This window comes from Volvox carteri (genome assembly GCF_000143455.1).
Source record: "Volvox carteri f. nagariensis unplaced genomic scaffold VOLCAscaffold_20, whole genome shotgun sequence".
NCBI lineage: Eukaryota > Viridiplantae > Chlorophyta > Chlorophyceae > Chlamydomonadales > Volvocaceae > Volvox > Volvox carteri.
In genome coordinates, this window is record NW_003307563.1 from 1389686 (window position 1) to 1406355 (window position 16670).

At 53.1% G+C, this 16670-nt stretch overlaps 1 protein-coding gene across 1 annotated transcript; it reads right to left on the reverse strand.

Moving 5' to 3' along the window:
- Positions 1-10296: 10296 nt before the first annotated feature.
- VOLCADRAFT_117692 (uncharacterized protein) lies at positions 10297-16670 on the reverse strand (the record flags this gene model as incomplete). The annotated part of the gene is made up of 8 exons (XM_002950832.1): positions 10297-10465; positions 11470-11561; positions 12264-12432; positions 13092-13150; positions 13689-13856; positions 14269-14382; positions 15061-15274; positions 16617-16670. Coding segments are annotated over 8 exons (1038 nt in total), but the record flags the coding sequence as incomplete, so codon positions are not given.

Genomic DNA, 16670 nt, shown 5'->3' on the forward strand with positions numbered 1-16670 from the left:
TTACAGAGGCTGAGTGGTGCATAGCTTGTGAGCAGTAAACTATTGGCCATAATCCTTGTGTCGTGAGCACAAAAGTGCATCACTGTTTGCGGAGTGCAAGTAGAACTCCATCACTTACTTGGTATACAATTGCCAGGGCACCTGCGATGACCTGGCATGCTGCGCTGGCGGTTCTTTCATTTGCCTCGCCGAGGAAAACCGCGAGCGAGCGGTTACCGACCGTCACGCGGAGCGAAGGCCGCGGCGGCCACAGAATCCCTTCAGCCATTACTTCAAATCCTGGGCATAAATATAAATATGTGCCGAAATGGATAATGGTGTTTCAAGACGCCAGGATCATAATTTGTCCCTCAGGTTGCAGATGCTAGGCGTAACAGCAGCACAGCACGCCATGGAACCAAAGCTAACAAAAATTGAAAGATCTAATATACGTTTAAAGGTTTATAGCGCTCAATGTTTGCAAACCACGTCTAATCGGGCTGGCTGGGCTCGCGAGACTTACCTTTTCCCGACACGGCCACGGCTGGCCCCATGCAAAGTAGCAAAGCAAGAGGCACTAGCATCCACATCTCCATCCCTGATTATTAATATAGGTGTCGTCTGTGGGCTAGGCGCATCTACTGGATGTGTCAAAGTAACCCTAGCGGCAGCAAGCAAGCAACTCCAGGACCAGAATCGACTAGGCACCGCGTGTAAGCGAGCTTGACATCGTTGCCGAAGTGCCGAAATGCCACCTAGGTGCTAGCGTTAGTAGCGTCTGCTGCGTGCAGCACTGCATCGAACGCCGCCAATCTATATATTTGTTTTCAGCTCGCGGAGCTGAACTCAATTGTGCTCCTGCGGCGGTTACAAATGGTGCAGAATTTTTGTCATAACGCCAGGTTCTGTCACCTGCATAGCCGATTCTCCGGCCGATACCCCAAACTACCCGCGGGCAGGAGCCTCTGCCGACCTGCGTAATATTAATCCAGCAAAGTCGCGCCAAGGACTGAGTGATTATAACATGCGCTGCTTTCCAGAACATTTGCGCGAGGCTTCCAAGGGTGAGACGCTGATTCAACTGAACGGTTTAAAGTTGCCTGTGTTTGCAACACAATGTGTCTGTAATTAGCTTCTGAGTATATTTCCACAAGAGCTTTGCATTAACATACGATGAAGTTTTGGTTCACCCTGTTTGTGCTAACATTGTTAGCGGACTGCTTGTCGAGGGTGTGGCGTTACTGTACCGTACTAGACAATGGCGCAAGCGCAGGAGGGCCTCCCAAGGTCCGCTCTAACTGTGCTTGCGCATATTTGTAAGTAACCTCATAAATAAAGTAATGAAAATAAATATGCAGCAAAATCACAAAGTCGAGTGAAGCGATTATGTAATATGGAGGTTGCCATGGATGGATTGAAATGGTGCGCGATAGCAGCAGTACAGGTACCATGGAAACTGATTAATTTCATCTTTGCTCTACAGCTCAGCTACTATCTGTGCTCACTTCAAGGTACAAAGTTTTAGGATTCGATGAAGTTGTCTGCAGCGACGATTTTCATACTGGGTAAATAGACTGTTATAATTAAGCTGTTAACGCATTGCTGGTGGGATGGGATGTCTGTCGACACCTTACCGGCGTGGCTAGTCGTGACTACAATGGGCAGTGCTAATCGTATAGCGTCTGTCCCTGGAAGTAACTCCAATGTCAAAGTCTACATGGCTAAGGTTAAAGCCCGACTATGCCTATTGCTGAGATCAGCAAGAAAGGCCTAGACAATGTTCCGGTATTGAGGCAAGGCAGGGAAGAAAAGCAAGGGCTCGTGAGGGCAAGGTATAGGTTACTTTGCAGGTGCGCTTCGGCTTCCCGGCTAGGGTGTCACATTGCGCATTGCGTGAATTGAAATGGTTTGGGATGGTGAGGTTGGGTTGGCGGGCGGGATGTGCGGGGAGGAGCGGCAGTCCAAGGGAGGAGGCTTTAGTCACTCCAGCAGAGCTTGGAGAGACCCGTTGTTGGTTGGTTGGGTAGATCCGAAACCACCACCACCGCCCGCTGGGCTCCCTGGCGGCACTGGCGGCACTGGCGGTACCACCTGGCGGTGCCAGCGTACCACCGGGGGCATCTGCTCTGCACCCTGCTGCCCCTTTAAACGCAAGTGAGGGGCTCCATACTCGCTCTGCTCGCACCATCGTATGTCCATAGAGTATGTATGATGTGTGGGACAGGGGGGTCATATCTTCACCCCGCGGCCGCTGCCCGGCAGACCCTGCCTTCCCCGGTATTTCGGAGCACCCTCATCCAGTCAACCCCTAGCCAACTTCTCAGTGGATCGCCCAGGTTCCGCACCCACCTCCAGATCGCAGATCAGCTTTACCCCAGGTCACCACCGTCCATCGACTAGGGACACTTCACCACCGGAAAGATTTACGACCCTGAATCTCGGAACCTTTTTTATCCGGAGGCATCAGTACGTGCTCTACAAGTAGTGTGTGACTTCATATTACTAGTATGTATGTATGTGTGCAAGGATGTATGTATGTATGTATGCATATAACCCCCGGACGAAACGGGGATGAGGACCGAGGCTAGGGGTGTCTGGTAGCGGATATCCAAACGGGTCTCACTTGGTCCAGACCCCAGCAGTCACACACACACACACAAACACACACGCACACACACACACACACACACACACACACACACACACGCATACATACACATTGGTGTCAACCCGCACACACACTCACCCTCACCCACACTCTCTCGCTTACACTCTCACACTCTCATGTGTGTTTGTGTGTGTTACATGGTCGTGGAGGTGCCGTACCCCGTACAAACCTGCAAACCTCCCAGTACAAGTCGAGGGCTCAAGGGCTGCCAGATCGCCTATAAGCATCATCCTACCTCGCACTTAAGACAAAGAAAATGATAAAGGAGACTAACGACCAAAGGCAACAACAGAGTTGCGGTGTGTGTCTTTTTGGGAGGGTGGGTGTTACAGTGGGCTCCAGCTTCACGAAGAGTAGAGCCAGCGGGGGCCATTTGCTGGCCGTGCATTATTACTGCACCTGAGACGATGAGGGCAAACAAGACACCCAACCAGACCACCAGACACCGCAAGTGTCACCTAGATAGAAGAAGGCGAGGCTCCCAAAGGGGAGGCTCCGAAACCTTCGCGGTGTTGCCGCGGGGGAATTCGCCATTAGGCTCCCAAGTTGGCGAAAGGCCCCCACCAGAACCCCACCAGAAGGCAAAACACCAACAAAAACACTGACAGCAACTTGCAAGCTGTTACCCTGATGACCCGGCCGCTGCAACCTGGCCCCCTCTCGAAGCCCTAGTGTCCTGCCTGTCCAACAGGCGACAAGCCCATGCAGCCGTGAACCCATGAAACCAACCATAAAAACGTCCGCTACCAGACAGGTGGCCGCAGGGGTGAAGCGAGTGTCCGAGTGCTCCTCTGGACCATGCGGTTCATGCTCCTCAAGCGGTTACACATGGCGCATAGGTAACCCAAGGTAACCTATAGCTAAGGCAATATTGTGTGGCAAGGGCGGCCATCGCTCGCTCGTAAACTGAAGGTCTTTTGAGGGTAACAACGATAGGAAAAAGTAAAAAAAATAACGATAGTTTTTTTGTGAACCCAGAAGGATTGGGTGTGCGTGTTGGTATGGCATGTAGTGCCAGTTAAGGAGGTCGCTCGGTGTGCTATAGATTGTCTTTCGGGTTTCGTAGCTACATCAGGTCGCTGCTGTGAGTCCTTAGGTGTCCAGGCCTAGTGGTTTGCCTCGCCTCCACCCGGCCACTACCTACCGAAGAAAGACTTATTTCAATTGCTTGCAGGTACCCTTTGTAACGTTTGATGATTTCTCATGAAAACCTTATGAGGCATAAGCAGCTGTACGTGGCAAAGCAGCCTGGCCGGCGTTGCAAAATCCCTTGCTGGCGGGGAAGCGGGGAGGTCGGCATTGCCAAGCCGGGCCCCCACTGCGCTGCCAAGCTCTGCGAATAAAAAGGGAATCAATCGGACATTTGACCCTTTGTGGGTTTAACCACTACGAACTGCCAACTTAGCGATTTATTAACCGTCAACCGTTTTACCATACCAAGCTGCCCAGCAAGCCGTGGTGAAGTCAAACTCCTTCCGTGCACTTCCGGGCAACTCGCTGGAAACGTAGATGATCATATGCACAAGACACGTTCAACCACATGACACTCCCGTACGTTACGTAATATTCGTACATTATGGGCAGCTCGACGGGGGCCAGTACGGATGATGTACGGCGGTCGTGCTGCAGGGCTGCATTGCGCAACCCTCCCCTGCCGTTGTTGGGACTGGACCTCCGTTATGCAACCGCCAAACGCACGCATCGACAAACACACAGACGAACACACAGACACACCAACACACGCGCGCACGCGCGACCACCATCAGCACCGACACCCCATTTGATTAAGTTACAAGTTCCGCGCGCAAATGCGGGTGTGTCCGTAAAAGCGGGGGGGGCCATGGACGTAATAAGAAAGTCCTTCCTCGCTGTACACGTTTTAAAGGAGTTAGGATTTATTTGCCCTACTACTCAAGTTGCCCTAAGGTTTTGCAAACAAACTGCCATGTAGAGCAGGTACGCGGGCAGTGGACTTGCAACACATCTTTAACCCCAGGGAAAAGACCTTCCTTGTCCCGTACACACATGCACGTATACTTCCTCCTCGCGGCTCGGTTCATCACACACATACACACACACATACACACACATACACACACATACACACACACACACATACACACACATACACACACATATACACACACACATATACACACACATACACACACATACTCACACATACACACACATATACACACATACACATACACACACATACACACACATATACACACATATACACACATACACACACATATACACACACATACACACACATATACACACATACACACGCATACACACACATGCACACACATACACACACATACACACACATACACACACATACACACACATACACACATACACACACATACACACACATACACACACATACACACACATACACACACATACAAACACATACAAACACATACAAACACATACACACACATACACACACATACACACACATACACACGCATACACACACATACACACGCATACACACACATACACACACATACACACACATACACACACATACACACACATATGCACACATACACACACATACACACACATACACACACATACACACACATACACACACATACACACACATACACACACATACACACACATACACACACATACACACATACACACACGTACGTATACACACACACACGCACCCCTGCACTCCCTGCATGAAGTCGTGAGCCGGCAGGGAGGGGTGGCTGCGTCGGTCCAGCATCGTAGGCAGCGGGGACAGCGGGGGTGGCGACGTGAGACATACATACCCTCATTGTTAAACCCTAAGTCGCCAGCAAACTCCCATGGCATCCGCCCCCTGGGGAAAGCGAAGCACGCAATGATTTGACGGATCGCTGTCTCATTGAGACCGCATGCTGCAACTGGGTCACTTTGGGACGTTGGACGCCTCCCGCCTACTACACCCTTACCACTAATATGACGATGGAATTTGTGTGTCGTATGTCTGTCGTAAAAGGCCGTACATGAGCGACAAACTGTCGCGGCGGAGAAATGACGGGGATGATTCGGATTACAATGACGATCGGACAATGGCAATCGGATCACGACAATCGGATCACGACACGCACCCCAGACAGCCGACCAGTATCGTGTAATGCATGTGCAAGGAGTCAGGAGCGACCTCAGCCTAAGGCTCAGCCTAACCGATGCCTGAGCAAATCAGGGAAACCTTTACAGCACGGGAGGATAAGCCCGGCCAGGCACGCACATAATGATCTTCTGTTGATGATTGGTCCGGGGCCCCCGAAACGAGTTTGGAAGTCCACTCATGAACTGAATGGACCAGAGGCAGGAGGTCGTTCCTTACAACGCCGAGCGCCCAATGGGTCACAGTACATACATACATAAACTAGGCCTGACTTCTGCTCCCGGCTGACCCGGGTTCACATCCGCCTGCCGGCTCCTCGGGTGTTTGAGGAGTGTTGAAATGGGAGGTGGCCCCCCATCATATGGACGATGTAGGACGTGATAACATCAACTTGCGAGCTGACCAGGAACTAAGTTAATGCGCCGTTGATCCGCTAGCTTTGGGTGGATGCTGGTGGTGAGTTGCCGAACCCAACGAATACATTCTGAAGTCGGATGGGGTGACGGATTAGGGTGCCCCTCTAGCAGGGCAGAGCAGGGACTGCCCCGGGAAAGGGGGCCGCTGACGAAGTTAACCACCCTGTAACAACATACATACATACATCGCAGCCAAACGTATATTTACAACTACAAAGCGCCTCCGCTGCCTCCGCAGCCGCCACCGTCCACCGCTTGGATCCAGGCGCAGCCCACTAACTTCTAGCGGTCCACACAGCCCAACCGGGCCCGTGCTTCCTGTATACGGCTACTTCCACACCCTACATGCAGCCCACTCCAGGGGCATCGGCCTACAAGCACAACACAGCGTCATCCTACTTCGGCTCAACAACGTGTTTATGCAACTCTCCTCACCTCACCTCACCAACCACACAGGAAGAAACACCAAAACCAACGTTTTACGACGCGGTAATATGTACACCCCGTAGCGTTATGTTAGCATGAATTATAAAAAAAACTCTCAGAGATGGCGGATTGAAGGCAAGGTAGATTTCTTGCTGCCTGCACGCGCTAAAAGCCACATCGAGGGCGCCGACGTGCGCCGCCGCGACCATCCGGTGTGCTACTCCACGAAGGGGGGGCCCCCCAACCCAAACTGTTCCCAGCCACATAATGAGCAGCAACCACACAATGTGTCGCCTTTCGTGCACGAGATTTATTTCTAAGTGCACAATCGACGCGCGGGTTCTTAAGGTATCGGTAAAAAATAAATGGACCGGTGGCCCCCCCGTCCATTTATAGAAATCGTCCCTTCCGCCAGCAGCACCACGGCCGCCGCCAACACCACCCACTTCATTTGCTCTCCACTTTGTGGCTCGGACGACGACGCAGGTAATGCCACGCATAGAAAAGGAAACCTCTCCATCGCCATCTAACCACCCCGTAGACCTGCCCGCATGCCCGCCCGCCAGCCAGCCAGCCAGCCAACCAACCTGCCTGACCAACCTGCCAGCCAGCCAGCCGGCCAACTGAAGTGCCCTTTAGAAGCCGCAACCCTCCTGTTTGCAAGGAACGGCACCTCTGATCATTTGGAACACAACATCAAAAAAGAAAAGATCACTTAGGGTTTTTCCTCACATCGTAATGTGCACACCACGCGTGTTTGTGCATTTGTGTGTGTGTGTGTGTGTTACTTGAAAGTCCGTGTCGTAGAAGTTCGCTGCCGTACGGAAGCAGCTCAAGTAGGTTGGTGGTCATAACTTGGGCGCAGTCATGGCTACGGGTACGGCATGCCGGCATATGGCCAACGGCTCGCCAACGACTTTAACGGCCGCCCGGGGGGGGGAAGCCGCCCATTTTCGCCCCGTGCCTCAACAAGCCCAGCTGCGACATCGGTGCGTCCAAGGTGACCGGTGGGACTGCCGACGACGCGCCACCTACGATTCCGACGCCCAGGTCAATGTTCATGTTGTCGTACCCGCCGCCAGCGCCGCTGCCGCGGCTGCCGCCGCCCTTGCCGGGAATAAGGCCCGCCAGCAGCGACATAGGTCCAGCAGATGACGAAGAGGGCGACGGCGTAGGAACCGCAGCCGGCGCTGGCGCCGTGCCCGCGCTACTCTTGCCCCGGGCACTTGTGAGCCTCGCAAAAAGTGACGACGAGGCATTGCCGCTTGGTGCGGGCGACGGCAGCGGAGCCACCTTGCTGCTGTTGCTGCCGCCGCTGCCACAGACGTGCGGTGGGCTGCCTTGCGGGACGACGTCACCACAGTCCGCCGCTACGCTGCCGCTGAAGCCGCCGCCGGCACCGTGGGCGACGGCCTCTGGCCCTCCTCCGCCACCGCCACCGCCGCCGCCACCGCCACCACCGCCACCTCCACCGCCGCCACCGCCTGGCGAAACCGACCAGAACTTAAGTTTGCGCGAAAAGGATCCGAAACTCGTTTCCGGCGAACATGTAGTCCGAGAGCTCTGGGACGGCTGCTGTGGCGGCTGCTGCTGCTGTGATGGCTGTTGCTGCTGCTGTGGCGGCTGCTGCTGCTGTGATGGCTGTTGCTGCTGTGACGGCTGTTGCTGCTGTGACGGCTGGTGGTGGTGGTGAGGGTGATGGCGAGGTGGAGTCCCGGGAGTCGGTCCGCTGAAGCCGGAGGCAGCCGCCGCATGGGCCGCCGCAGCCAGCCCTGTCATGTCGTACGGCATCGACGTGGTGGCAAAGTTTCCTCCAGTTCCGGGCCCGCCGCCGGCCACTGCGGCCGCCGCATCGGAAACCTGGAGCGGCTGGAGGGGCATCGAGTGGGGCATGGCGGCGACATGTCCTGCGCGGTCGTTTTGGGACGGGAATGGCACTTGCTTCTGGTGCTGCACGGCGGGGGGGGCCCCGCCGCCGACACCACCGCCACCTCCGCCGCCGCCGCCCGTCGCATCGCCAACAGCGGCTCCTTCAACCGCTTGTCCTTGTCCCGGCGCGCCGTAGCCTTGCTGTTGCTGCTGCTGTTGCTGTTGCTGCTGCTGTTGCTGTTGCTGTTGCTGATGGTGCTGATGGTGCTGTTGCTGATGGTGCTGTTGGTGCTGTTGGTGCTGTTGGTGCTGTTGGCGCTGTTGGTGCTGTTGGTGCTGTTGGTGCTGTTGCTGTTGGTATTGCGGTTGCTGCTGATGCTGATGCTGATGCTGATATTGCTGCTGTTGCTGTGGGTGTTGCTGGTGTTGATATTGTTGCTGCTGCGGGGGGTTCTGCTGCTGCGGCTGGACGAGCTGTTGTTGGTGCTTTTGCGCTCCGAAGTCGCCCTGCGCGCCCGCGTGGAAGGGAAGGGCAGACCGGGGCATTGTAGGTAGGTAGTAGCGGCAGTAGCGGCAGTAGCAGTAGGTGTGTATGACTGACTGACTAGGAAAGGGGCGCCTGCGTGCGACAGTGCGGGAGCGCAAAACACACAACGGGGCACAGAAACACAGCACAGCACGGCAAAGACAAAACAACAAAATTTTGGAGAGCTGATGATTATTAAATGCATGCATTGCCCGCCCCAGTAGTGAAAGGAAAGAGGCAAATGAAGAGAGGGTAGAAGGGACGGTGAAGGGAGGCAGCTGCGGGTTCCGGAGCTGACACGTTATCGGTAGGGGTTGGAAGGAGCCCGCCCATGCAGAAGCCTCATACCCGAGCAGCCTCCCTAGGGGCACCGCAACCCTCGACATGCACCTTACGACCGTAACCCGTACCTCGTACACCAAGCAATTACCCACCGTACATACCATGTGCTGATGGGACACTCTGACAAAGGACTTGGCATAAACCCAAGGACTGCCTTCTATATATATTCTTATATACACACATATTTATTATTGTGTAATAAGTAACAATATGTGTTTCACAACTTAAAGAATTTGCGTTAGCCCTAAACTTCAAAGAAAGGTGTAAGTACCCGGGGGGCCACACGAGCCCTGAGGGAACCTACATGCCTACATGCCTACATGCCTACATGCCCCTACATGCCTACATGCCCCTACATGCCTACATGCCTACATGCCTACATGCCTACATGCCTACATGCCTACATACCTACATACCTACATGCCTACATGCCTACGTGCCTACATGCCTACATGCCTACATGCCTACATACCTACATGCCTACATGCGTACGTGCCTACATGCCTACATGCCTACATGCCTACATGCCTACATGCCTACGTGCCTACGTGCCTACATGCCTACATGCCTACATACCTACATGCCTACATGCGTACATGCCTACATGCCTACATGCCTACATGCCTACATGCCTACATGCCTACATACCTACATGCCTACATGCCTACATGCCTACATGCCTACATGCCTACATGCCTACATGCCTACATGCGTACATGCCTACATGCCTACATGCCTACATGCCTACATGCCTACATGCCTACATGCCTACATGCCTACATGCCTACATGCCTACATGCCTACGTGCCTACATGCCTACATGCCTACATGCCTACATGCCTACATGCCTACGTGCCTACATGCCTACATGCCTACATACCTACATGCCTACATACCTACATGCCTACAGCCCTAAACCCACCGTCATGGAGCGTACCAGCATCCCGCCGTCGGCGGTGGGTCGCCGCTGCTGCAGCCGGTTACGCGCCCTCGCCAGTCCTCCGCCCTCTCTTCGGCTGTACTTGAGAATCCACGGGTGGTCCAGGAGCTCCGCGATGCTAGGTCGTTGGGTGGGGTCTCGGACCAAAACTCTGGGTTGCAACCACCCCAACCACCGCAACCACCGCAATAGCGACCATCACAACCGACAAGAGCCGAGGGGCAGCAGAAACACACACGGAGGCGGAGAGTCATGGCCGGGGCCTTGTGTTGGTTGGTGTGAAAGCAGCAGCTAGTGCCAGAAAGGAGCTCGACACGTGAGAAGCGATATTTCACAGAAGAGGCAAGGGAGGGCGGGCTGGCGCCGTGTTGAAGGCGCCAAAATCTTCAGTGGACGATGAAAACCTTCACAATGTGTTCGAAACAAATAAGCTAAGCTCAGCCGTCGGGATATCGAAGCCGCGAAGCTCATCACAGCCACACCACTTTGCCCTCGTCTCTTGAAGCGTCGGATTTCAGGGACAGGGAAGCTTGCGAGCACGGGCGAGGACATGGGGAACACACACATACACACATACACACATACACACATACACACATACACACATACACACATACACACATACACACATACACACATACACACATACACACATACACACATGCTCTGTCACGCTCCAACGCACCCTCGCGGCTCATCACCTCACATCACCACACATCACTACACATCACCGCACATCACCACACATCAAAACACATCAAAACACATCAAAACACATCAAAACACATCAAAACACATCAAAACACATCGAAACACATCGAAACACATCAAAACACATCAAAGCACATCAAAACACATCAAACACATCAAAACACATCAAAACACATCAAAACACATGAAAACACATCAAAACAAAACGCGGGTGTAGATTATCATCATCCTCAGCTGCTGCTGCTGCTGCTACTGCTGCTCGAATCCCACTCGGCCCACGCACTTACTTGAGCCAGGTCTTCCGGAACGAGCCACAGATTATACACTGCCGCTCACGGTACAGACAGTCCCCCTCCTAACACACACTAGTTCCCCTCCTACGAAACCCAGCCCCGCATGCGGCCCCAAACTCCGCCAACCCTAAGCCCGAACGCATCCGCCTACATGGACATGAAGTTGACGCTCTCCGGTGAAAGCCAGCTGGGGTACTCGACACGCTTGGTGCGGATCAGCCGCAGCGTCTCTTGGGCAGTGGGCTGCAGCAGTGGGTGGGGCGAAGGGAAAGGATTATATAGGGTTTTAGGTCAGGTGATGAATTCTGGACTCCGCCTAATCGTGTACTGCAGCGTACTGCCGTGCAAAAGCGTAACCTGCCACCACCACGCAGCTCAACTTCTCCACGCAGCTCCAATCCTTCCTTTCCTCTCCTGCTCCTGCCTCTCCGTTTCTTACCACTCTTCCACGTTCACAAGCGGTCAGGGTCGGACCATCTCTCGCTTGGCGTGTTATTCGAACCACAACTGAAAAACAACAGCGCCCCACGGAACCTCCGGACCAGGTCCGATCGCAAATGCACGTACTGGAGTTGACTGGATTCATGGACAGGGCTCATTTCACACACACACACACACACACACGTACACATACACACATATACACACACATACACATACACACACATACACACACATACACACACATACACACACATACACACACATACACACACATACACACACATACACACACATACATATACATACACCTCCTCCTTCCTGCACCCTACACCAATCCCCCAAATTAAAACCCGCTTTTCTTTCTTCGTGACATCCCCTCCCCGTTCCCCCCCCGTAACTCCGCCCTCCCCCATTCCCTCCTTCCTCTTTTATCCTCTCCTCCATATCCCCCTGCCTGTCAGCCCCGGGTCGGCTCCTCTCCCCGCTCTCCCACTCGCTCACCGCCGCGAAGGGCGGCTGCCCCACCAGCAGCTCGTACGCGAGCACCCCAACCGACCAGCAGTCAACCTTGTTGGTGTACCCGGTATCTGGGCGGTCCTTGTGGTCCTCCGGGTGCTGCTTCACGGGGCAGTCCAGGATCTCCGGAGCCAGATAGTCGATGGTGCCTAGGCTGTGAGTGGGGGGGGGCGGGGCGGGGGCCGGGGGGGCCGGGTTGTATGCGTGGGCGGCATTGGGAATGTCCGGAATAAGAGACTGTGAATGATTGAATGAACGAACGAATAAACGAATGAACGAATGAACGAACGAATGAACGAATGAACGAACGAATGAACGAATGAACGAATGGACGAATGAACGAACGAATGAACGAATGAACGAATGGACGAATGAACGAACGAATGAACGAATGAACGAATGAACGAATGAACGAATGAATGAATGAATGAATGAACGAATGAATGAATGAATGAATGAATGAATGAATGAATGAATGAATGAATGAATGAATGAATGAATGAATGAATGAATGAATGAATGAATGAATGAATGAATGAATGAATGAATGAATGAATGAATGAATGAATGAATGAATGAATGAATGAATGAATGAATGAATGAATGAATGAATGAATGAATGAATGAATGAATGGCAGTTGGATGATGATTCAGAGGGGCACTGGGATTCTGCGGTGGTAAGAGCGCGGTGTGCGGTGCGTGCGGACTCTATCTATCGGGGCTTTGGGAAAAAGCGCCCGGCTGGCGTACTGCGAGGATCTAGGTGCACTTGACTCCAGGTGTGGTGAGGGTGCCTACGTGTAACCAACTCACCGCGTGTTGGCGATCTCTTGCTTTGAGTCTATGGAAAGGCCGAAGTCGGCGATTTTGACCTGTACGTGATGTTGTACGGCAAACCGTTGAATGGGGTTTAAGGAGGGTCTGGGGGTGTGCATCAGGCGTCTCGTAAACGTGCCGTACATGCTTCCGTGCCGTACATAGGAAAGACATATGACGGCACGGCATTACCGCACGCTGGCAACCAGCCGTGGTTCTCGATAGACAGGTTATTATTAGTTTGTACGAATTGTACGGACTGGTCGCGGCGATGGCGCACCTAATCCAGCAACGCTAATCTGGACCGCTTCTGTGTCACACGTGTCTAGTGGTACTAGAAAAGCATCATGTCTACGTAGTAGTACGGGAGATGATGTACATGCAGCACGGAAATGTGTGTGTGTGTGTGTTACATACACCTCGGTTGCGTTACCCAGAGAGGTGTAACGAGCCAGCCCATACACGAGCCAGATAGAGGACCCATAAGGCCCAGGAAATGAAACATACCCAGGAGTCTAAACAGCGATAAACAAAATAATAACTGTTCGACTGCATGGCTACTGTATAAAAGCGAAAAAACGCGCAGAAGCGCACCTGAAAGGAGTTTGTTAGCAGCATGTTTTCGGGCTTGATATCTCGGTGGATGAGCCCCTTTTCGTGGATGACTGCCAAACCGGCCATGAAGGGCTCCAGAATGAGGGGCACCGCCAGCTCCTCCGCCAGCCGGCCTCGTTGGGACTTTAGGTACGAATACACGTCACCCTGTACGGCAAATTTTTTCATTGTAAAAGTGCATGTGTATGGCAAGGGAATCGCATGGTAATAAGAAGTTCTGCAAGGCAGATGTATGAGTAGGTGGAGGTGAGGGGCCGTAGCAGGGGGCCCCCTTGAGGGCCTCTGGACAGCCCCTATGCGCTGCCCTTGTCATGTGGCGACATTATATTATTATCTGTGTGCGTGCAACAAATGCATCTTCTCGCCCCCTCTCACTTCCCCTAGGGCTCCGGTCTTTGTGGAGTGCAAGGTCGAACCTTGGTTCACGGGTTCGAGCCCACGCCAGGTCAGCAACTCTCCAGATTTTACCCTCTTTGACCTGCCGAGCATCAGGGCCCCTTCAGGACCCCTTCATCAAATCTCCCGTCATCAGCGCCCCTGATGAGTTCCGCGCACCCACCCCGGGTGCCCACTCCAGTGCCAGGTATACGTAGGCCTTATCCTTCCAGGCGGCGTACAGCGCAATGATGGAGTCATGGGCCAAGTCCGAATGGAGCCGAATTTCCCGGGCCACCTGTGATTATATGGTTGCCAGCCACATGGATAGGGCAGTTGCAGTTGCAGTTGCAGTTGCAGTTGCAGGTTACGATGCCATATTATGCCGTATCGGTTAGTAATTTGGAGTGGCAAGTTGCCCTTTCAGCAATGCTTCTATGTTTTGGCATATATATATATATACGAAGCATACGAAGCATACGAAGAAAAAAAAAAGCGCGCAAAAAAAGGACGCATATATATAGGGTTTTAGGGTTTTAGGGTTATATATATAGGGTTTTAGGGTTATATATATATATATAGGCCACGCATATCAGGATCATCTAATCAGTTAGGATAAACAACAAACAGATCTCAACCGTCAACTGTTGTACCACGCATGAAGCAGTATGAGGCATGTTTTGGGGGCATCAGCCAACCCGACCCGGGCCTGACTAAGCCAAGCTCGTGGTAATATTGGTCGGCTGGACCAGCTGCGAGGAGCCTAATTAGGATGCCCCATAGCCCTTACGTAAGAACCCAGACAGAACAATCCATGGCGCATAACCCCGTGTAAAAAACCTCCTTATAATAGTGCCCTAGCTAGGGTTGCCCCTTATAATATATCATAGCCTGATTAGCCTGCAACGACTTGCGCGGCGTTCATCTTACAGGTTTATTGGTTTATTGTTAAAAAGATTCCCGCTTAAAAGGTTACTGGTGCTGCTGGTGCATGAATGAATGGCATGGATCTGGTGATTGAGAATATAATATGAGCAATACCCGCCTGATGCCGCTCGATTTCGTTGAGTTTGATTCGCTTGTAGAGCTTCAGAGCCACGGTGATGCCAGACCGTTTATCTACCGCGTGGTAGACCATGCTGATAGCGCCGTTGTACATGAGCTTCCGTAGATCAAAATCCGTCACGTGCCTGACGTCGTACGCCGTACACCGTATGCCGTACACAGAGGGGTAAAAAAGACGTCGTAGTTGGATTAAGCAAACAAAGGGTAAAGAGTCCCCACTGGGTGTGAGGATGATATACCATTGTATATATAAACAAATACATACATACGTACGTACACAGGCATCCTCCTTAATTGTCCTGAGGCAAAGAACGGATGCACCGCGTTTGGTTGGCTGGTTGGCTGGTTGGTTGGTTGGTTGGTTGATTGGTTGATTGGTTGGTATGAGCAACATGGGGAAACAACCCAACGAACGCGACCAGGCGCGGAGTACACGCTGTGCAAGTGTACTAACTTCCCCGCTGTCCGCGGGCGCGCGCAATGAGCGAAAAACGAACAAACGCCGTGGCTGCAGTCGCAGCAGTCGCTGCAGTCGCAGCAGTCGCAGCAGCAACCCTCCCATTTTAACCTGCTCCGAACATGTGCGTATTTCTCCACACACGTAAACGGGGTGCCGCTCCTGGAATCGGCTCCGAGCAACCAGCTGTATGATGTGTGAAACAGGGGGTTGTATCTTCGCCCGTGGCAGCTACCCTGCGAAACCCTGCCTTCCCCGGTATTTCGGGGTACCCTCATCCAGTCACCCTAGTCATCTTCTCAGTGGATCGCTCAGGGTCCGCACCCACTACCAGCATCCAACGGAATCTGCTTGGTCGACAGCGGCCTAACTCCATTCCTGGACGGCTCGCAGGTTAACTTTATCCCAGGTCACCACCGGCCATCAACTAGGGGCGCTATGCCTTCCACCGTTGGAAGAACCTTGAATCTGGTGGGTATCGATCCCGGGATCTCCCGGGGGCAATGGTTGCGCCTTACCAGTACTGCCAAACTCTATTTATATATGCAACCAGCTGCAAATGCGGTGGACGATGGCCATACGCCAATCAGCCAGCCGTGATGTTGTGGCCCCCATTTGACGACCCATGACTGCCGTATTCCCTGACTGTCGTTCTAATATGCGGGATCCGGTGCCTAACCGCCCAATTATTGTCAAGGTAACGTAAGTTGCCGCTGCTGCCAGGAACCTCTTGGAAGTCGCCGCTGTGGTGAAATTAGCATCTCGTCCCCGATATTTTTAGGATTCTTGACAACAGCAGGCGTGTCTGGCCGTGTGCTAATCGCGCGATTGTGTGGTGTGTTGGCCGCACAGTCCCATACCCATCTCATGCTGCTTTTTGGGGGTAACGGTGAGTCGGTGAAGGCCGTACAGCTGTCAGTGACAGACCGACAGACTTACGGGGCAACTCGCATGGCTTGGGGCTCGTGACCGTCAGAACCCTGGAGCAAACCCCCAACACACCAACTCACCATACTGCTCGGCGCATGGCTTGCGGACAGTTTCGTCCAACCGCAATTGTGACA